Here is a 23,403-nt window from a genome sequence, read left to right as displayed (position 1 = left end):
CATTTAATTAATGACGTCATTCTACACTCTCACATGGATTGTGTGTATGCCCGCATTTAGACCCCGAAGACCGGAGTATGACCAGAGTTAGAGCTTACCTCCGGAATATTCAGAAGTACTCTGAAAATTATTTTTATAACACAAATTTAAAACTGAGTTTTATAAATTTCTCTGTTATAGTTTATTATAAAACCCCATTACAGCCACTTTAATTTGGATTCCAAGCGCCCGCTGTCTGTTGTGTTCACTCTAGTATCCTAGCAACGTGGGAATATACCATTTGGAGGTGGATCAGGTTAAAACTAATACAGCGTTTTTCACAAAATCACAGTTTTGCTTATATCTTATTTAAACCGAAACATTTTATTACATATAATTACTTATCTGTATGCACATATAATGACTATGACGAGAAGATACAGCCTTTATTTCATGCCAACATTTTCACTACCCCCCACTCTTCCATTTGGAACAATGCGACCCATCACTCTTCCGCTCACAAACAGCGGGTCGTTGAAGAGGTAGGTTTCAAGCTACTTTAATGTGAAGTGTAAAAAAATAACAAGCTCAGCATTAATCGCAAATGTTTTTTATGAGCCTGTGTATAGGCGTGTGCAGGTCTCTTATAATTACTTTCACTTCAACTGTTAACTTTTTTTGTTCAAAGAGTGCAAACTACCTGAGCTCCTGAACGTACAACAGACCATGAAGCCCCCGAGGTCAACCGTTATTTTAAAGTTTACGTTAATGCCTCATAACATATATGTTTTTTCACACATAAAGGTTAATTATTTATTTTAAGCATAAAATACACACTTTGTTGTCTTGTCTTTCTGGGTGAATGTTAAGAGTTCGTTATGAAAGTGGTTGACTCTAATGAAGCTGCTGTAGTAAAACAGGTGTTCCGCTAATTAAAGGTAATCAGGCGGATTTTTTACAGGTGTGGCTCTCCAACAAATATAGTACCCCATCTTTAAATATATATATGTATTTGGATGTTGTTAAAACAGATTTATGACAAGATCCCAGAGGTCCCATTTATCAAAACGCGTGCAAGAGCAGATAATATTCCATACGTACTGTACAACTTGCATGGTATAGTTTGAATTACTGTAAGGCTTCTGTTTTTCACTGATGGGAAAAAAAAGTTTGAAGTGAATAGATATAAATTAGGCCTTTTTTTTCTTCTCCACAGCAAATGGAAAACTTCATTCTGTACGAGGAGCTTGGGGCAGGCCACAACTCAGTTGTCTATAAAGGAAGAAGGAAGGGCAATCTCAACTATGTTGCCATCAAATGCACTGACAAAACCAAGAAATCCGAGATTACTAACCATGTAGGACAATGTTTGAACTTAGTAGTACATCTTCTAGTTGTATTAGTTTTATATACCAATAACAGAGTTGTTTTTAACAGTCCAAAGAAGGCTGTGATTAGTATTGATATATCTAACTGTCAATCTATTTTCCGCCTGTTAGGGGATGATCTCCCTTTCTGAGGCCACTGCTCCCAGTACACTAGCATATATACAGTGTGCTTTTCATATTGAATAAGATCATGTGAATGATTAGTGCATGATATTTTTAGGTGGAATTTGGCATTGAGCTTTGCCGTAAAAAGCCTGCTTTATAAAAGTGTTCTGATGATTCACTTTTGTATAAGGTACGCCTCACCCAGGATCTGGATCATCCAAATATAGCCAACTTCTACGAGTGGTATGAGACAAGTAACCACCTGTGGTTGGTGGTGGAGCTTTGTACAGGTCAGTCATTATTCCTGGCAGTTGTTATAAACAGTACCCGAATATCAAAGAATATATTTGATGAGAACCACAACTTATAGCAGCTTAAGGCTTAAATTACTTTAATATTTTAAGTTTTTAATAATAAATGTCCTTTCAGAATGTGTTTTTCCCCATTACTCATATATATTCAGTGTTGGTATAGTCTGTAACCACATTTTTTTTAAGCAGTGCAAGGTGTGTCATTCTTTGTTCTCTTTGTTTTTACCTCATGTGCCAAACTTGCATACAAACATGTGCTGTAAATTTCAGGGGGTTCCATGGAGTCTGTAATTGCCCATGATGGAAGCCTGTCACAAGATGCGGTACGAAGGTTTGGATGGCACTTAGTCAAAGGACTGAAACACATCCATGAGTTAGGAATCATTTTCTCTGACCTGACTCCTGCTAAGGTTTGCACCTGCATTCATCTCTATGTAAGTGTATAACAGCAATGCTACCATCATATATGAATGTTGTAATATTTCTCTTTCTGTTGCTCATAGATCCTACTTGATGGCAGCGGCATTCTGAAGTTTGGTAACTTCTGTCTGTCTAAGGCAGAGGGAGACACGCTGCAGGATTTCCTTACCTTGTTCTCTGCATCTGAGGAGATAGAGGAAGGAGACAGCAATCAGAACACTGACAACTTAAAGAAAAGATTACAAGGTTAGTAATCATGCTGTTTCTGTATGCTATCATTTGTTGACTGTATAAAACCAGCTGATTAGAGATAAGAGAGGCTCTAAAGATATACAGCTGTTAGTAGCTGCTGTTGATCAGATGGAAATGTAAGCAAGGTCTTAATGTTGCATCCAGTGCTCTGGGTGTGCAACCTTAGGAGAGGTATTTCACTTAAGGCAATGACAAAAACAAGTCTTGTGTAGGGAATGTTGTTTTGAAATCTTGGTGAGATTAAAAAATAGCAGCATAAAAACTTTTTAAAAAATTAAAATATGTTAAGACTATACCATATTGTATACTTTATACTATCTGTTTTTTAAACTACTCTGTGTGCATTTATGTATGTATATTTTCAGGTTCTACAGCTTACAGTGCTCCAGAGGTTTTGGAAGGATCAGAAACTAATATGAAGTCTGATCTCTGGTCTCTTGGTTGTATATTATACTACATGTACACCGGTACTGATATGCAAACAGACTCAAACTAATGAAAATACTAATTCTGGCCTGTAATATGTTATACGGTACTGTTCTATATTGTTTTTGTTTCCCAGGTACACCCCCCTTCTTCTCTGACAACTACACTGAATTGAGAGAGATGATCTTGAATAAGGAACCACCACCTCCCAGGCAGACAGGTGACAAACACTTCCTCGCACACCCACATCATTATATACAGACACAGACTCGCACACAAAGATGTCACATTTCATATAGTGTTTGATATTTAGAAAAAAATAGTTTTAACAGATAATTGTTGATTTTATTCTTGTTGTTGTTTGTTTGGTTAATTTTCTTCTTTGTACAGTGGTTTCTGCAGGTTCTCCCTGCCAGGATTTCCAGAGTCTTCTGAAAGGGTTGCTCAACAAAAACCCTGAGAGGAGGTTAAGCTCATACACACACAACAAACACTTACAATTCTGATACAGTTGCTATAGTTTCATCATCTGGATGCTCAAATGCTTCTATAAATCGATGCACATGTTCAGAAGCATTGCTCAGACAGTGGGATTTAATAAATGAGTGATCAGTATGAATGAATGAATGCTCAGTGTGCTGAAAACAAAAAATCACCACACCACTACACCACCTGTCTGAACTGACACAAAGCAGTCTGGGTTCATGGAGTCATGCTAGTTATGCCAAAGTCTGACCTTGCCATCTGTGTGCCTTAGCAGAAATTAAAATTCATTATTCATAATCATTAATTTTTCCAGTATTGCGTTGTCCAGTTTTTGTGAGTCTGTTCCCATTGCTGCTTCAAATTTCTGTTCTTGGCTGATAGGAGAGAACACACATGGTCCTGTTTTGTTGTAGCCCATCTGCCTGGAAGTTGTAAATGTTTTGGATGCTCTTCTGCTCACCCCAGCGTGGTTATCAGAGCTCTTTTCGGCTTTAATGTCAGGTCAGCACACTCTGGCCATTCTCCCGAGACTTTTGTCATTATCAAGGTATTTCTCACGGGGTATTTTTGTTTCTCACTCCAGTTCGACAGAGCTGTGCAGACTGCAGTGAGATCAGTAATTATAGAAATACCCAAACCAACTCGTGTGGCATCAACAGTCATGCCAGAATCATGGTTGGAAATACGGCCTGATCATATTTTTCCCAATTCTAATGACATTAACTGAAGCTTCTGAGTGCTTGCATGATGGATGTTCTATTATTTAACTGTCCTTTTATTTTGCCAATGCATTGCAAGAAGGACTCCCTTTCTAAATTACAAGAACAAATAAACTTGCAGGCCTGTGTAATGGAGCTAAGTCTGACTTGTAGTTTAGTGTAGTTTGATTTTCTACAAAATTACCAAGAAATTACACAGTACTTAAAAATACTTATGTAGTATTTAAAAATACAGTATAATACATACAGTATAATACCAGGAATTTAGGCACTACCTAAATTTTTTTATACATGCTTAAATTTACCTACAGTTTAATTATGTCTCTCTCTCTCTTTTTTTTTTTTTTTTAATATAAAAAACTGACTTATTAACCCCTTAGTCTTGGGATACTACTTGTAGGTAAATGTAACTACAATGTAATTTCAAATAAAATAATTAAAGTTCCATTTACAGGGGAGTTGCTATAGTTCCTGGTTGTATTGTAAGGTGTTACTCATAATGCATTTGATTTTTTGATGTATCTTTAGGATGAACTGGCCACAACTGCTGGCTCACCCTTTCTGGAAACAGATTATAAAGGAGGAAGAGGATGCCGAAAAAGGTGAAGAGAAGAATGAAGAAAATGAAGAGGCAGAAAATGTCTGCAAGGAGGTTGTTTCTTGTAGTTTCAGGTAGGTTATGTTTTTTCATTTTTCTAATCTGTTTTGATTTTAAAAGTCCAACATAATTACCAGCATTTATTTTCCTTGTTATTTTTGGCTGTCAGTCGGGATGTGAATCGTGTTTGACAAAGGTTGATATCAGAGAATTTAGCTAATAAAGAAACAGCTTGCAGAAAGGGTTCTGTATCGCCATTTTCACTCATGTGCTTCAGCATAGACCTTTTCTTGGCATTATCCGATGGAGCTACATACAAGAACACCGATGTTGGATTAAGTTGAATTGATCTTTAAATTTTCTTTTTTTGCCTGCAATATCTGTCTGGATCCATTCAAGAATAGTGCAGATGATAGCTGGGTGCATTCATGAGTAGACTTCATGTGTCCTGCTTTCTGCAGGAAGCACTTTCACTTACACCAACTGACCGAGTAAAACGAGTAGTAAGAACCCGTCTGAACGGAAATACTTCCTTTTTCTCTGTTACACGTTAGAAAGGGTAACTTCAGCCAGTGCTCAGACCTGAAAAAGAAAGAAAATGACCATGAAGTCTTTTTAGTTCTCACTACCTCCACAGACACACAAACACATGTGACCTTTTCCATCCGTGGCAAGCAGCGAGCCTTGCCAACAGCCACTTAGCCCTCAGTCAGCTAGCTTATGGGATGTCTGAGAAACTAATATCATCTCTTACAACAACTGACAGGCCATGTGACAGAAGGACTGACAGCCAAAATTCTGTCAACCACACATCCTCTGGAGCCTTGAGCCAAAGCCAGACCCTGAATAGTGAAGTCGGAAGGGAGAGAAGAAGAGAAGGAGAACCTGACGATGACTCTAAGTTAACTGGGAGTCTGCAAATGTGCCGCACACTGCAGCCCAATAAGTCATTCACACTAGGTAACAGATTCGTCAAAGTCTGTGTGGTTTAGATTAAGCAACAAAATTTAATACTTAGCCACAGTAAGCTACTTAACTTTGAATTTTAATTTGTACTTTAACACTAGTCATTTTTGTATATATGAACATTGTATGTGTGATAGATTCTGTTTTTTACAATATTTATCTTCAAACCATTAATTAATCATTAATCTGGTTTTATATTCCACTGTTTTGCTTTACCATTTTTTTTTACTAGAATTTGTTTGTGTTTGGTTTTGGTTTGTTGTAGGTCTACATTATACTAGTAGTTTCTATTGTGCAGATCTGATTTCTGCTTATTATGATGTAAGGTTCATCTTTCACCATACCACAAATTTATGTGTCTTTAAGTACACACGTGCTTACTTCTCCAGATAATGTTTCAGACCTGAAGCCAAAGAGTGGTTTGGATGAGGACAGCACTGAGGCCATTTTTCTGCTCAGGTATTCTGTACTCACTCTTTCCTAGTTTCCCTTACAGAGTTTTGTTCCTGTTTTCAGTGCACAAGTTTACAGATAAATCATTCCAGAGGAAGAATGTGAATCTCGTGTCTCAAAAGTGATATGTAAGCTTTGGATTTACTCTTACAGTAGGAACACACCTAGAACGAGTGGTACTCAGATGTCTATAGTAAACCATACATTGCTCTCCATACTCTTCTCTTCCTGTTCTTGTAGCTCCCGTGCCAACTCAATCAGAAACTGCAGTTCATCTGACTGTCCAAATCAGAACATTGCACCTCAGGTTACTCTCACTACCAGTAACTGTACTGACACTACACCCTGTGTGAAGGATCTTCTCCACACTGAATTTGATCTCACTGTCACCCCAGTCCTCGACAACCCCAAGGTAAAGGCGTGTAATTATATGATATGATGGCTGTTTCATATTTCTTTTTTTAATTCATTAAAATACATCTGTCAAACCTCTGTTAGTCTTTAAGTCTTCTTAGTGGGAAACTTTCTTGCTCCTTCTTACATAAGAATAAGACATTTATTAACAACCTTTACTAGCAATGTAGAAAAAATGGCTACAATTGACTATTTTGAGCTCTGTTTAACAGATTTTGAAGAACACACCTGGGCGATATGATCCTAAAACCCTATGTGTACCTGCATATTCAGGTATGTTTTTTGAGCTGGCACAAAGTCAGTTTAGTGTCCTGAAAAAAAGCAAAAAAGTATCTCAGTGTATTGTCCCTGGTTTTTATCTTGAATCCTCTCTATTTTCCTGCAGGTGAGAAGCTACAGTCTCTGAGTGATGAAGAGTGGACTGTCTTTCTATCACAGCTTTGTTCATCCATTGAAGAACAGAGCCACTCCACTTCCACGGCCACTCGATCCAAACTCAACCTCCTGTGCTACCTCGGCTGTGTGGTTGGACATACAGTTATCGCTAACAGGCTGATTAACTCAAGACTGGTAGGAAAACATATTTGTTTTAGACTCCTGTTGAAATATGATCTGCTGGGTGGGTTTCTTGAGAACAGTTGCATAACTGTGCAGCTTAATAGAATGTATTTAATATCTCAACCCTACATGACAGCAAGGGATCCTTAGTGTTAGCTGAGGAAGATTATAGTTGGAAATCTTTCCACTGGCATGTCTACAATTGAATATTTATAATGAGCTATTGTTTTCCAGTTTGTTCATTTTCTACTGACCTTGTGCTGTCTTTTTTTGTCTGTTTGTTTGCCCTGTCAACAGAGAACTTCAGTAAGAGGATGTAGGTGTGTGGGTCATGCTTTTGCTCCCAGCTAGTCATTAGTCAAGTGGGAGTCATTAGTACCGCACAAGGATGCAGTTTCATAGAATTATTCAGGGCTCAAATAAAGATACCTCTTTCAATCTGATTTTGGGCACAGAGTTCCTGAAAAAAATGTAAGATTAAGATTAACAAAAGCACAGGAAAATTATATTTAGAATGTTTTTTATTTATGGTATTATTACTGATATAACCATACTTTTTCTATCTGTAATTAAATAAAGTAATGATAATTGTTTTTTATACGGCTCATCTTTTCCACTCAACAATTTGAATTTGAAAAAAGTTAATTTCTTTTTACTAAAACACCGAACACTCTCATTAACAATCCTTTTAGAAGTCACAATGAACTTAGATTCCATGCTTTGTGGCAATATATCATCATTTTCTACATATTTACATTGTTTGCTATCCTTTTCCTTCTTTCTGTCACTCTAATTTCCTCAATTCTTCATTCAGCTTCTAGTTTTGGTCCACCTGTTGCGACAAGCTCCTAACTGGGACATGTAAGTATACAATGTATGTTTGTTCTATAAACAGGGGACACTGTAACATTGCTTTTTTTTAAAGTGCTAATTTCTGATGTGGCAAAACATTATGATTAAAGAAAAGCTACTGAATAATTAGAAGAAGCACGATTCTACATCCTCTCCCAATTGCTTTTTTTTAACATTGTTTTATGAACTGCAGTTCCTATGATTATATCTAGAGTGGTTAAGCATGCTCTAAGAAATTTGATGTTTATACATTTTCTTTGCTTTATGTTGTGTTTTTCTTCTAAGGATGCTGGAAAACTTAAACACCATGACCAGTTTTATAAAATCAGTAACTGAAAATGTTTTTAAAAAATCCCGAGATGATATCCAAGCTGAAAATTCACAATTAACATAATAAATAAAAATGAAAAATGCCTTGCAGACGGAGCAAGGTTCTCAGAGTGATGGGACTACTGGCTCTGCACTGTAGTGACCTTGGATTGGACAGTCCTGTTTCTGAGGTCAGGAATATACACACATACTAAATAGAGTTATGCTTATTTCCTTTAGATTTTTTTATTTCCATGTATTCATTTATTTATTTACTTAGGGAGAACAGCTACTGCTCATTTGCTCATTTTTTTTTAACCTTAACCTAACACAATTTTCAAATGTTAGTATAAAATTTATACTAGGGCTCCTAGCTAATTGTCACAATTGTGTAGGTGTGCCAACACAGATTTAAAACCCCAAGACATTATCAATGCAATTAAATAGATATTTTATTTATGGAATTTTATTTATTTATTATGTATTAGAAATAAAAGTGTAACACTGGCAACTATAGAAAGAGCAAAACAGTCATTTTATTTACGACAAGTTATTTAATGCGCTGAGTAACCAAAAAATTGAGAAGTCCTGTTTTCTTCAAAATGTTTCATGATCCTCAGACCTGCAGTACAAATTTACACCACAATGTGGCAGTAAATACCAGAAAGAGCACATTTATTGATGTAAAAATGTAAATTTATCCACAACAAAATACATAAAGGTTGATTTAGCATGTCTTGCTTAATTTTATTGTGCATGTGGCCATAATTAGTACTTTTGTTTAGAGGCATGCAAACAATAATAAAAGCTTTTAGCTGAGGAAGGAGGAAAAAAACTGTCCTGAAACAAGATGTAGAAATACTTTATAGTACCAGTATTTACCAGCTGGCGGCGTTAAAAAGCTACAAGACAACCATAGCCTGTGTACAGTAAATAGGAACTTTAGAGATATCTTGCGCTCTCTTGCTTCTGCTCACTCTCGCTCTCTCTCTCTCTCTCTCTCCCTCTCTCTCTCTCACTTTTGCTCTCATCAGTTCAGTTAAATTCAGAGTGGCTATATTGGCACGGTGCTTCTGAAAAAAATATTGCCAAAATAATTTGAGTGTACACAATAATAGTGGTATAAATATTTATACAATTTATTTAATCAAGTATAACGATTAATATATAACTGTTATGTATCAGTCTATGATATATCATTTTCATGTTTGTGTCTGGATGAATCCATGTAATGTGTGTGTTTTGGTCATTCAGGGACCCTTGGGTGTGCCTCGCTCCTCGCCAAAGGAGTGTATATATAATATAAAGAGTTGAAGTACTTACTGTAAACATTGCTGTTTCATTAAACATTAGAAATTGTAGGAGGATGTGTATCTCTGACCACTCAACTCCACTCTACACAAAGAGTGACCACTAATGTACTTAGTTAAGATTATTGGTGTGCTTCTAACCGTGCTTCTAACCGTGGAGTAGATATTCTGCCATAATTTCTTTTGAAATTGGCCAGCTCTACTTCGACTTTTTTTCTTTTCTTTCTAATGTTTGAAAATGGTTTCTTGACATAATTTGGGGAACTGATTGGTGCTTGGAAAGCAGTGTTGTTGTGATAATAGCCAGAAAATGTCTGAGAGGGAGCAGTTAATCTCAGCCCCAGCTCACACAAGGGACTCTTTTCTGGGCTCATCTTTTAGTTTTGGAGGGCTTTGGACTAGAGGGTGTCTGAGGGCTAGATTTGAGGTGATTAATAAATTTGAGTGTTCAATTTTTAATTTTAATTTTCCATGGATGTCTGCCTCATTCTGCTCTGCATCCATTTGTGGCTGTTTTTCTGTGTACATGTGCAGTAAAGTGCATCTGCAGGACTATACATGTAAACAATTCAGTTTTTTCGCATAATTACTGTGGTGACTCAGTGGAGCCTTTACTTTACTGTCTTACAACAAAAATTGACTGGTTAACACTTTAGCTGAAATTTGGAACTCAAATGAGGAATCAAATTTGCTTTTAATTGCATTTACAGCTTAAGCTTTTTTCTTTTAGTGTATTTACTGCCACGTTGAAACTCCCTGATGCTGTAATGCTCATACCAAAACAGACTTCCCTCTAGTCACTAAGAGACTGGAATCATTGATTCTAAAAAATAAATACTTAATTTTCAGCCATGGCAATCACTTTTCATCAAGTTAAAAGGTTTGGTTTGTCAAAGTGAAATGAGCATATGTACAGTGGGGCAAAAAAGTATTTAGTCAGCCACCGATTGTGCAAGTTCCCCCACCTAAAATGATGACAGAGGTCAGTAATTTGCACCAGAGGTACACTTCAACTGTGAGAGACAGAATGTGAAAAAAAAATCCATGAATCCACATGGTAGGATTTGTAAAGAATTTATTCGTAAATCAGGGTGGAAAATAAGTATTTGGTCAATAACAAAAATACAACTCAATACTTTGTAATGTAACCCAACCAGTGCAGGGACCTCCCTACACCCCGGACTCTGCGTTGTGTTAGTTTGTGTTGGATTGGGGTGCACCGCAGAGAGACCAGTCGGACACAGGCGCTCGATTTGTGGCTCGGACCGTGCCGTTTATTCGGAAGCAGGGGCAAACACCACTCCAACTCTGCTGCTGGCCCTTTTTGAATCACAGCAAACACTCCGTGACTATCAACATTGCAAAATACAACAACACATATACACAGAATACACATTAAGTAACAATAACCGTGCCTTCTACAACATTCCACGGTCTCGGCGATGAATACAACACAAAACTGATGCAGTTCGCCACTGGCAGTGCTTACCTTTTTGAATCACAGCAAACACTGAACCAAGATGGCGCCCGCGCGAACAAGAAATCTGAAGTACGGTGTCCTGCAGAGGACAAATGGTCAAAATTGCTAAATTTTACACCATATATGCAGCTCAACAGCGACACCTTGTGACTTATTCCAGTCACTACCTTACATCCGCCCCTCCTTTAAGTGATGGCGTCCCAGTCATCAAACAAAACAAAATAAAACAGAACAGTCTCACTATGTATACAAGAATAACGGTGGTGGAAGATGTGCAGTGTAATGCGAAAATGTCTGTGTTTCCTGCAGCCCTTCTTGCTTTGGCCCTCTGCCACAGCTTCCATCCCCTTTCTATCTTCTCCTGATCCTCCCCTGGTTCGTTAACTCTCGACCCATAAGTCAGTCTCTTAGGGGGATGCCGACTCCTTGGCAAGTTCCTCCTTGGTTCACTTGGTCTGGGAGGTGAGTGGATGACCCTGACAGTTTCATTCCCCCTCCAATCTTCACTCTCTTGTCCTGTCCCTGTGTCCCTTTCCTCTGGTCCCTTGGGGGCAAGTGATCCATTTGCTGCTTCAGGTGAAACTCCCTCCACACCTCCTTCCAGGCTATCAGCCTCCCCGTCTTCGATCATGTCCGACTCTTCATCCTGTCTGATTACTTCACCAGCCTGCTCTCCACTGTCCTCAATCCCTCCTCCATGAACCTCCTCCACGTCAAGCTCCATTTCCTCTCTTGCCTCCTCTCCCACCTGCTCCACGGGAAGAAACATACACTGCGTGAGTAGGTTGCGGTGGACCACTCTCTCTGTATCACCATTTTCCGATCGCACCACATACACCGGCATGTCTGGCTGTTTCTTCACCACAATGTATGGACGTGACTCCCACTTGTCTCCTAGTTTGCTTCGCCCCTCCACATGACACACTTTAACCAGGACTCTGTCACCCGGGCTGAAGCTTTGACTCTTTGCTTGTCGGTCATAGTATCTTTTCTGGTGACCCTTAGCCTGGCGAGAGGCCTGATTAGCCTGTGCATAAGCCTGTGACAAGCAGTCATGCAGGGTCTGGACATAATCGCTATATCCCCCCGACCCATTAGTGGTTGACAGCCCAAAGACCAAGTCGACAGGGAGCCGTGGATGCCTGCCAAACATCAGGTAGTATGGTGTGTACCCTGTCGAATCATGGCGGGTGCAGTTGTAGGCGTGTGTCATTGCATCCACATATTCGTGCCACCGGGGTTTCAGGTGAGGTTCTAGCGTCCCCAGCATGTTCATGAGGGTGCGGTTAAACCGTTCAGTTGTCCCGTTGCCCTGTGGGTGATAGGGCGTGGTGTGGGTCTTAGTGATGCCGGTGCATTTACACAGCTCCTTCACCACAGCACTTTCAAAATTGCGCCCTTGGTCTGCATGCAGTTTTGCTGGGAAGCCAAACCGACAGAAAAAGTTTCTATACAGCACCCTAGCCACTGTGCTGGCTTTTTGGTCTTTAGTGGGGTATGCTTGCGCATAGCGTGAGAAATGGTCAGTGACCACGAGGACATTTTCGATACCACCTTTTGATTTCTCAAGAGTCAAAAAATCCACACAAACTAGCTCCAAGGGGGCACTGCTGTGGATACTGACCAGGGGGGCCCTGACCCCTGCGGTTGGAGTTTTCCTAAGGCAGCACCTCTCACATTGTTCGCACCAAGCCTTGATTTCCTGGAACATCCGTGGCCAATAAAACCTCTCCCTTATCATGTGCAATGTCCTCTCAAAACCAAGGTGGCCTGAGTCATCGTGGAGAGCAGTCTTCACTGATATACGCAAATCCTCTGGTAGCACCAATTGCTCAATTACTCCCCTTTGGCTGTCTTGGACGCAGCGGTACAGGATGCCATCCCTTACCGCTAACCTTCTCCACTCCTTTAAGAGAAGGCGCACGTGCCCTTCAGCACTCATTCGCTCGCTGCGGCTCGGCTTCTGGTTCATACTCTTATAGTGCAAGACGGGGCCAATAACAAGGTCTTTTTTCTGCCCTGCACGGAGCTCCTGTTTGGTCATGGTGGGCAGGGATTCCATCCCCACATCCCTGTAAGGCTCAGTGGATGTAGGTGGCCCGAGTTCCAGTTCCTCCCCTGTAGGCGTGCCATGGCCAGTGAGGCTTTGAGTATCCTGGGTAGCCTGTGTCACACCATGCCCCTGTTCGTCGACACCCACCCACTGAGGGCATGTCTGTAGGATGTGCATGACCTCCTGGTTAGACATGCGAGAGAGGGCGTCAGCGTTTGTGTTGCTCTGTCCCCTCCGATACTGGACATCGAAATCGAAAGCAGCCAGCCTAGACACCCACCGCTGGCCTGTGGCATCCAGCTTCGCTGATGACATAACATACTTGAGAGGGTTGTTGTCTGTCTGGACAGAGAATCTACGCCCATAGAGGTGGTCGTAGAATTTGTCGGTGACCGCCCATTTAAGAGCAAGGAACTCGAGTTTGTGTGCAGGATACCTTGTCTCTGCTGGGCTCAAACCTCTACTGGCGAAGGCTATGACCCTCTCAGCTCCACCTTGGATCTGAGCTAGAACGGCGCCCAGACCCTCCCCTGAGGCGTCCGTCTGCAGAACGAAGGGCAAGCTATAGTCAGGATATCCCAGCACTGGAGCGCTTGTCAGCCTTTCTTTTAGGGTCTTAAATGCCTTCTCGTATTCATCTGTCCACAAAAAGGGTGGGTCGGTAGCCAGACTTTTCTTTCCCCCTCTCCTTTTCTTTCTGGGGTCACCAGCAGTTAGGCGGTACAGGGGAGCAGCTAGGGTAGAGTACCCACTTACATACCGCCTATAGTATCCAGCGAATCCCAGGAATTGCAACACTTCTTTGCGATTTGTGGGCCTCACCCAGTTTTTCACCTTGCTGATCTTCTCTGGGTCTGTCCGGATCCCCTCAGCAGACACTAAGTGACCCAAATACTGAACCTCCTTTCTCACTAGGTGGCATTTAGAAGGCTTTAACTTCAAGCCATGCTCCCGAAGCCGATCGAACACCAGCTGCAGTCTTTCCAGATGCTCATCAAAGGTTTTGGAGAATATGATGAGATCATCAAGATAGATTAGGAGGTGGGTGAAGTTCAAGTCGCCAAAGCAGCAGGTCATGAGTCTCTGAAAGGTGGAGGGAGCATTCTGCAGTCCAAAGGGCATACGATTTGCTTCAAACAGCCCCATAGGGGTGCTGAATGCAGTCTTGTGTTTGTCATGCTCCGCCACCTCCACCTGCCAATAACCAGAGGTGAGGTCAAGGGTGGAGAAGTATCTTGCCTGCCCTAGAGCCTCCAGGGCTTCCTCTATTCTGGGGAGAGGGAAAGCATCTCTCGTGCTACAGGAGTTCAGTTTCCTGTAGTCAATACACAGCCTTAGTGATCCATCTTTCTTGGTTACGATCACGACTGGTGAAGCATATGGACTTTTGCTGGGCCTGATAACTCCTGCTACCTCCATTTCTGTCAGCAACCTTCTCACATCCTGCCACTGTGATGGGGGGATCTTACGGTAAGGCAGTCGAAATGGCTTAGAGTCGACCAGAGGGATTTCATGTTGCACAGTCTTTGTATGGCCATAATCCAGGGGGTGCTGTGAGAACACACCCATGTTCCTTTCCACAAGCTCTTTAAGAAGGGAACGCTGGTGCTCGTTTTCGACATCTGCTCCACTTAAATCCACTTCCTGGCTTGCCACAACGTGGTCCATACCCAGGCATGCTTCTCTGCCTCCGCTAATGTGATGGCTGCCCCGCACCCTGTCTGAAAAGTCCACAATACTTTCCACCAGAGATGCCCTGGCCAGATGCGTGTGAGGCTTGATAGTGATAGCATGCTGGGAGAGGTTCATCACTCTTACCGGGGCACATCCTTTCTTTACATCAGCAAGAACTCTGGCGACCAGGATGTCTTGGCTGAGCCGCAGGGAGGGGTGGCCTTCAATTAGGGCTGTATAAGTCTTTCTTTGTGGTCCAGCTTTTATTTTGCACATTAAATCCATCTCTTTCCCTGCTTGAATGTGCACCTTGCGACCAGTATAAACAACAGGGCCCACTGTGTCATCCATATCACACTGGTCAGTGCTCTCAATCTCTAGCAGGGAGGCGTGCCACTCCGGATGAGTCTCCTTGACCTGGAGGAGGAACTGCTGGCCGTGGGTTGCCTGGAGGTGACTTCTGGAGGCACGGAGGACATTAGTTCCCACAAGCAGAGGAACAGAGGAGCGGTACTCTGTGTTAGTGACAACAAAAGCAGGCACACCCTTAAACTCTCTCCCCAACAATTTTAGGTTGATGCGTAGCACACCATGGTAGGTGACACTCTGGCCCCCTGCACCTTCTATGGGTATCTTAGAAGGCTGCAGTTTTTGTTTATGGAGGGTGGGGTGGCTGCGCCAGTACTGATGCGTAATACTGGTTATCTGGGAGCCAGAGTCGATGAGTGCCCTGCACTTCATTCCGTTGACTTCCACCTCCCCCTCATTCCTGGGACCAACTAGGGGAGTGCTCTCTCCTCCGTCACCTTTGTTCACCTGCAGTGTGGGGACTTGCTGCTCGCCCATGGTTGCCCCGGCGACCATGGGCTTTATCTGTTTAAAGGCTGAGCTGAGTAAGTGTTTCCCTCCATGGGGGTCACAGGCTGAGGATCGTGTGCCCACGTCTGTTCAGGCCCCGGGAGCACTGCTCTGCAAACCCGGGCTATATGTCCTTGCTTCCCACACCAGTAGCATGTGACCACTGACATTGGGGTTGTAGCCCCAGGTGGTGGTCGGACTCTCAGTGGAGTGGCAGAGGATGGAGCATAAATTCTCGATTCAAGGTGGGTCAACTTGGCCATCTGCTCCTCCTGGCTCAATGCTAATTTCTTGACCATCTCTGCTAGCTCTGACCACTCTGAGGAATGTTTAGCCTTTTCTGCCTTCACATTCACACTACACTCTGATGCCACTTGTACCTGGGCATAAGTTTTCTTTGATTTGTTTTGAGGCTGGAATCTCTTTGTTTCTTTTGCTAAATTTCGGAGCTCAGCCTGCAGCTCACGGAAACTCAAAAGCCGGGGCTTCATTGGCGAGATCCTCGCATACACATCCTCATCATTAATCCCCCGTATGAACTGCCGGGTGAGTTTACTGTCACGGTCAGGAAAAGGCTTGCCTCCTCTTTGGTTTTCTTCCACAGTTCGCAGTGTTGCCTCCAGTGCTATAGCATATGAACAGGCAGACTCCCCAGACCTCTGAACACGCTCATAGAAGTCCGCTAGTAGATCTGAGGAGCTCTGTGTGTCGCCGTACTCTGCTCACAGTTCTTCGAATGCCCTTTCAGGTGTTTGGTCATGGAGAGGTAGATTCAGGACCAGCTTTCGGGCTTCACCAGTTAGGTGACGCACCACCGTGGAAAAGCGGAGGTGAATGGGGAGCTCTATTGCCTCAAGAAGATACTGCATGTCACGAATCCAGTCCTCTACATGCACCTTGCTGTCAGCACTGCCAGTGAAGACTTGGACATTTTTCACTTGATCAGTCTGTATAAAACCACCGTAGGCAGCTAATGGGGGGTTAGCGTTGGCTGCAGCCCGGCCCGGAGCGCTTAAAGATGTATGCACCTGCTGGGGGGGTATGCCAGGGTGTCCACTAACTTGGGGGTCTAAAGCAGAGGTTGGTACGTGCATTGAGGCATGGGTGCCGGGTGGGGCTATAAAACCTCCATGGGTCATATTCACGATAGGGGGCATGACAGTGTTGGGGCTTATAGCAGATGAGTGGAGGGGGGCTCGAGAGTCGTGGACAGCAGCTAGTGGCATGTGGGGCAAACGGGGCGTCAGCCCATGCTTTGAACTTTCAAGGGTCTGCTCGGCTGCAGAGGGATTATTCATTATGCCCACTCCCTGCACTGTTAGGGGGCTTGGCATGGCGGCTTGGGGGGCAGGTGTGGAATACAGATGGCTGGTGTATGCTTGGGGGCTGAATGGAACGGTCATCGTTGGGTAAGGAGTGTTAAGTGATTGGTTCAGGGTGGGATGCTGGGTACTGTGCACCGCTGGGTAGTTGGGATATGAGGCAACATGGGGTGCCGGTGTAGCAGTGGGCCCATGGACACTGGCCTGAGGGGAAAAAGCAGGGGGCATAGTTATCTGTACATCTGGCCGAAACACTGGAGGGGCTGTAGTTAGAGGGCTGTGGTTGGACTGGCTTGTCTGGTTGGTTGGCACTGACCTTGGGCGAATTTCAGATAGGTGTGAGGGCACCTGCATTTGGCCTCCATAGGGTGGCAGTGGTGGGGCATGAGCTGGAGCCACGCCAAGATCAGTCTGGGGTGAAAGCATGGTTGGTGGTGGGGTCTGTTGTGTGCCCAGCCCAGAGTCGGTGAGGTCCCTGATTGGGGTGTGATACTGTAACCGCTGGCCAGTGAAGCTGGGGAACTGGGTGACCAGCTTCGACTTCACTGATGACTGTTGGTCCACTGTACTGGCGCTAGCTGTAGCCCCTTCATTCAAAAGGTGAGGCTGTGCCCTCTTTGGAGTGTCTGCAAAGTCTCTCAACATTTTCACTGTCCTGTATCTCTAATTTAGCTGCACCAGAAAATGTGTGTGGGCTACTTGTAGTATGCTTAACTGTGAGTAAGTACAATATATTTCTAGTAAAATAGAACACAACACAGATGTATGACAACTATCATTCTATAACGCAGAAAAAAAAAGAATTCACAAAAAAACAGCATTAAACTCAGAGCGTAGTTAAACAACTATCTTCAGCACAGAGGTTGTGAATGACACAAATCAGCAGCAATTGCTTAACCGTATTCAATGATTATCATTATAGACAGGGAACATCATTTAGCATTCTTTCTACAATTCAAGTCTCTGAGTCTTTTTTTTTTTTTTTTTCAGGGACAGAAACCCTCAAATGAAACCACCCCAAGATTTCACTTTCAAAGGATATGCCTGGGGAGATGAAAGTCCCAGTAATACAGCTGCACAGGCAGTTATATACTTAGTTCAGCACCCCATCAGATGGCGACACCTCTTACTATGGCTGCGTAGCTGGGGGGTGTCGGCATTGCTTTCTCTTCGGTCTCGAAGTGCCACAAATCCGGGTCACGGCACCAAAGATGTAACCCAACCAGTGCAGGGGCCTCCCTACACCCCGGACTCTGCGTTGTGTTAGTTTGTGTTGGATTGGGGTGCACCGCAGAGAGACCAGTCGGACACAGGCGCTCGATTTGTGGCTCGGACCGTGCCGTTTATTTGGAAGCAGGGGCAAACACCACTCCAACTCTGCTGCTGGCCCTTTTTGAATCACAGCAAACACTCCGTGACTATCAACATTGCAAAATACAACAACACATATACACAGAATACACATTAAGTAACAATAACCGTGCCTTCTACAACATTCCACGGTCTCGGCGATGAATACAACACAAAACTGATGCAGTTCGCCACTGGCAGTGCTTACCTTTTTGAATCACAGCAAACACTGAACCAAGATGGCGCCCGCGCGAACAAGAAATCTGAAGTACGGTGTCCTGCAGAGGACAAATGGTCAAAATTGCTAAATTTTACACCATATATGCAGCTCAACAGCGACACCTTGTGACTTATTCCAGTCACTACCTTACAGTAACATAACCTTTGTTGGCAATAACAGAGGTCAAACGTTTACTATAGGTCTTTACCAGGTTTGCACACACAGTAGCTGGTATTTTGGCCCATTCCTCCATGCAGATCTTCTCGAGAGCAGTGATGTTTTGGGGCTGTCGCCGAGCAACACGGACTTTCAACTCCCGCCACAGATTTTCTATGGGGTTGAGGTCTGGAGACTGGCTAGGCCACTCCAGGACTTTCAAATGCTTCTTACGGAGCCACTCCTTTGTTGCCCGGGCGGTGTGTTTTGGATCATTGTCATGTTGGAAGACCCAGCCTCATTTCATCTTCAAAGTTCTCACTGATGGAAGGAGGTTTTGGCTCAAAATCTCACGATACATGGCCCCATTCATTCTGTCCTTAACACGGATCAGTCGTCCTGTCCCCTTGGCAGAAAAACAGCCCCATAGCATGATGTTTCCACCCCCATGCTTCACAGTAGGTATGGTGTTCTTGGGATGCAACTCAGTATTCTTCGTCCTCCAAACACGACGAGTTGAGTTTATACCAAAAAGTTCTACTTTGGTTTCATCTGACCACATGACATTCTCCCAATCCTCTGCTGTATCATCCATGTGCTCTCTGGCAAACTTCAGACGGGCCTGGACATGCACTGGCTTCAGCAGCCGAACACGTCTGGCACTGCGGGATTTGATTCCCTGCCGTTGTAGTGTGTTACTGATGGTGACCTTTGTTACTTTGGTCCCAGCTCTCTGCAGGTCATTCACCAGGTCCCCCCGTGTGGTTCTGGGATCTTTGCTCACCGTTCTCATGATCATTTTGACCCCACGGGATGAGATCTTGCGTGGAGCCCCAGATCGAGGGAGATTATCAGTGGTCTTGTATGTCTTCCATTTTCTGATGATTGCTCCCACAGTTGATTTTTCCACACCAAGCTGCTTGCCTATTGTAGATTCACTCTTCCCAGTCTGGTGCAGGTCTACAATACTTTTCCTGGTGTCCTTCAAAAGCTCTTTGGTCTTGGCCATGGCGGAGTTTGGAGTCTGACTGTTTGAGGCTGTGGACAGGTGTCTTTTATACAGATGATGAGTTCAAACAGGTGCCATTCATACAGGTAACGAGTGGGGGACAGAAAAGCTTCTTACAGAAGACGTTACAGGTCTGTGAGAGCCAGAGATTTTCCTTGTTTGAGGTGACCAAATACTTATTTTCCACCCTGGTTTACGAATAAATTCTTTACAAATCCTACCATGTGAATTCATGGATTTTTTTTTTTTCACATTCTGTCTCTCACAGTTGAAGTGTACCTCTGGTGCAAATTACTGACCTCTGTCATCATTTTAAGTGGGGGAACTTGCACAATCGGTGGCTGACTAAATACTTTTTTGCCCCACTGTATGTTCAATAGTACAGTGGTTTAGGTGGAAGATTTTAATTTATCATGGGTCATCCATAAACAATATTTAGTGACCTTTTTTATGAATGTGCCTATGCACATGCTGACATAGATGCCATGGTACTTACATGGTCATGTTTAGTGCCACAAATGAGAGAAATTAGCCTTATGATAAAATATTGATATTACCAGTGGCCATATTGGCAGGAATGTATTGATTGTCTTGTTTTTGTTTGTCTGATTTTTACTATATACTGATATGTGATTTGTCAGATAATGTAACTTTAAAGCCTTTGCAGATTTGTCATCACTGTCTAGGGCCCATCATAAGCATTGCAGTTTATTGGTTTCCCTTGTTGAGTCATTTCTCTAAAGAGTCCCCTCTGAACTTTCTGTTAACTATGTACAAGCAGAAGGGAGAGACGCATTACCAGTGAGACTTACAAAACAAGTAGTTTCTGATTTGTAGTTTCATCATATCAGGCATCATTTTTTTGAGTCCTGGACATTGGCAGATTCTTGATGGAGTTTAAAAAATGGCTTCATCAAAGTAGAATCTACTGGGGGTGTATAAATGGCACAGAGATCTAGCTATGTGCTATTTGTCAGTGATGCCCAGGGCTTATTCTTATTTACCATGGTTTACTGTCGACATCTTACGCCAGAGAACTGTTTTATACCACACCAGTTGTCTTCTGGCTCTTTGCTGCTACTGGGATGGCTGTAGCTCAGGCAGTAGAGCAGGTCATCTACTGATCATCTACTGATACTGGTGGTTTGATTCCTGGCTTCCCCTAGTCTGCATGCCTCTTGGTCAAGATACTAACCCCAAATTGCTCTCCGATGCATCCCTCGGAGTATGAATGTGTGTGTGAATGTTAGTTAGAAAGCACTAAGAAAATGTGGTTGTTTGAATCGGTGAATGCACATGTTGTGTAAAGTGCTTTGAGTGCTCAGAAGAGTAGAAAAGCGCTATATAAGAACCAGTCTATTTACCATTTACCGAGTCATCACAGCGATATACAAAATGGACGACTTTGGCATCGCAGTTTCTCTTTAGTGAATTGTTAAAAACCAATGATGAGTGGAAAAAAATCAGCTACTAATGACAAGGATAACAAAAAGCATTATATAAATAATCTTTGTGTCTGTAGTTGTGTGTCCATCTATAGACGCAGCAGAGGTGTTTTGTGTGTTTCTGCAAGTGTGCTTTTTTTTTTTTTTTTTTTTTAAACCATGTTTATGCGAGGACTCAGCAGGGGTCTCTTTTATGATATTTTGTGTGTGTGTGTGTGTGTGTGTGGGGGGGGGGGGGGGGTTGTTTGTTTGTTTTTTTTCCTTCTTTTGGTGCATCTGTGTTTGTGTTTGTCCTTATGTTATAGTGATGCTAACAGATGACCAATAAAAGATTTTTTTCTCTGGTGTGTGTGTGTGTGTGTGTGTGTGTGTGTGTGTGTGTGTGTGTGTGTGTGTGTTTTCTCAGCAGGGGTCCTCTCACTGATATTCTGCTAATCAGAGTTTTGGGGCTGGGCTTAGTTACCATGGTAGCTGCTATATGCTTTCATTACTCTTCAATAGACACACTCGTCTGTCTCTCTTCCTGTCTCACTGTTCTTTCTTCCTGTCCTGTTTGTTTCTCTTTTGTCTTTCTACAGTGAGTCTGTCATTGTCCTTCAGCCGTCAAATAGAATTAAATGAAAAATAAATGTTTTGTTTTAATGTTACTAATGCATGTTTCTTGCTTTCTTAATGTGAGATAGAGAAGCTGTGCTTTCAAAATCCACTACACATGATCTTCCCCAGATTTTCTGGGAGTTTTGCCACAAAAGCTTGAACTGTGAAGGGTTATAGGAAAGCAATGCATTTTAAAAGCTCACAGCAATCCTTAAGAAGACATATTCAGAGGGCAATGGCTCAACAAAGACATTTCTGGATTTCTAAATATCCTTTGTAAAAAAGAAAAAAAAAGTTTGGACTGACTGTGTTGTGTAATTATGTTAAGACTGATTTTGATTAAAGTTAAATAAAGTTGATTAAAGTGGCACGTCTGGATACTCTTATGGGTAAACAATATAAAAGTCTTGTTTCCTAGAGATATTTGGTGAATGTGTTTTTAGATGCTGTGATAATCTGTGCCTCACATTGTTAGTATAAGATATGTGATCCATTAATCTGAATTTAGCCGTGCAACAAACTGACAAACTATCCAGGTGTGCCCCCGCCTTTCACGCTATGACAGCTGGGATTGAAATCTGGTGTACTGATTTATAAGTCAGTCTCCTCTGTCACCGCTTTATGGGCTTGTATTACCTATTAATTCTGGCTGAGTCTTCAGTCTTCTATAAGGCTAATAGTCCACCGCAGTAACTGGTCATCGCACTGTTTATTGTGTGTGTGTGTGTGTGTGTGTGTGTGTGTGTGTGTGTCTGCGTTGTTGTTTATGTGTGTTAATTAAGTGCATGGGTTTGTATTTCCTTGTGTGCATTGATGTGCATAGTTTTCACCTGAAGTGCTGATGCTGAGATAATTGTAAGGTGTTCTCTGGGAATTATTTTTTATATGTCTTCATGTAGGCTTTTTTTTTCTCTACCTCTCCCCTCTCCCTGAGTACAGCTGCTTGACCAGTTTCTAACACACCCCAGCATATTAATTCCCAACCTTTTCCATTTAAAAATTGTTAGTGGTTTGATCTCACTAAGGGAGTGAGAGAGAAGATTGGAAAATGGCAAAATACAATTGCTTGAGTGTAACTGTAGTGAAACTTTCTGTGGGAGAGAACATTATAATCTGTCACACTACCTCACCCTAAAATGGACAGACAGAACAACATAGCTAACAGACAGGATTGGTGAGAGAGCTGTAATAGAATCACAGCAGGCAAATTTAAAATGGAAGAGAAGGAGAAAATGTGTTCAACAATACAGAAATGATACAAAACTGGGAGAGAATGGAAACAATGGAAAAAATAAAGAAGAAAGCAGGAACAAAAGAGGAATGAGGCAGAACTTGCATCAGATCACAGAGGGGGAAAAGCTGGCAGTAATGCTAATGTCAGGAAGCAGCCAGCCAGAAAGGCTGTGTTTGCATATAATTAAGTCTGTGTGTGTGTGTTTACATCTGAGTTCAATGGGATTTTTTTTTTTTTTTTTTTTGTATTTAATGTATATCCCATCCATGCTTCTGTTTTCTTAACTCTGCCCCCCTGAACTGGATGAATAGAGGGCCTTGAGCATATCCATCCTCTAAGTCATGAAATACACCCTGGACATGTTTCCAGCCTTTCACAGGGCTATAGATAAACCAATTATGTCTTATTCCAGCAGCTAATAATCTTGTCCTTACTTAAAAGGTAAACCATAATATTATA

General features: G+C 42.4%; 1 protein-coding gene across 5 annotated transcripts in view; it reads left to right on the top strand.

Moving 5' to 3' along the window:
* The first annotated feature begins 496 nt into the window (after positions 1 to 496).
* The window catches only part of ulk4 (unc-51 like kinase 4), a 108,528-nt gene continuing 85,621 nt past the window's right edge, over positions 497 to 23,403 (top strand). For all 5 annotated transcript variants that reach the window (XR_013973384.1, XM_080896417.1, XM_080896419.1 and 2 more), the window contains exons 1-16: positions 497 to 521; positions 1,196 to 1,336; positions 1,663 to 1,762; positions 2,054 to 2,193; positions 2,287 to 2,449; positions 2,821 to 2,922; positions 3,018 to 3,101; positions 3,272 to 3,347; positions 4,615 to 4,758; positions 5,451 to 5,644; positions 6,040 to 6,109; positions 6,344 to 6,515; positions 6,730 to 6,790; positions 6,903 to 7,087; positions 7,890 to 7,936; positions 8,349 to 8,427. Coding sequence is in view for 4 of the 5 variants with exons in the window: in XM_080896417.1 (XP_080752543.1) it covers positions 1,199 to 1,336; positions 1,663 to 1,762; positions 2,054 to 2,193; positions 2,287 to 2,449; positions 2,821 to 2,922; positions 3,018 to 3,101; positions 3,272 to 3,347; positions 4,615 to 4,758; positions 5,451 to 5,644; positions 6,040 to 6,109; positions 6,344 to 6,515; positions 6,730 to 6,790; positions 6,903 to 7,087; positions 7,890 to 7,936; positions 8,349 to 8,427 (1,755 nt within the window). In the remaining variant the exon portion in view is untranslated. The remainder of the gene's footprint in view (positions 522 to 1,195; positions 1,337 to 1,662; positions 1,763 to 2,053; positions 2,194 to 2,286; positions 2,450 to 2,820; positions 2,923 to 3,017; positions 3,102 to 3,271; positions 3,348 to 4,614; positions 4,759 to 5,450; positions 5,645 to 6,039; positions 6,110 to 6,343; positions 6,516 to 6,729; positions 6,791 to 6,902; positions 7,088 to 7,889; positions 7,937 to 8,348; positions 8,428 to 23,403) is intronic.

Source organism: Rhamphochromis sp. 'chilingali', assembly GCF_963969265.1.
Source record: "Rhamphochromis sp. 'chilingali' genome assembly, chromosome: 11".
Lineage (NCBI taxonomy): Eukaryota > Metazoa > Chordata > Actinopteri > Cichliformes > Cichlidae > Rhamphochromis > Rhamphochromis sp. 'chilingali'.
The sequence above is the reverse complement of the archived record's forward strand: the minus strand, read 5'-3'. Positions and strand labels throughout refer to the sequence as shown.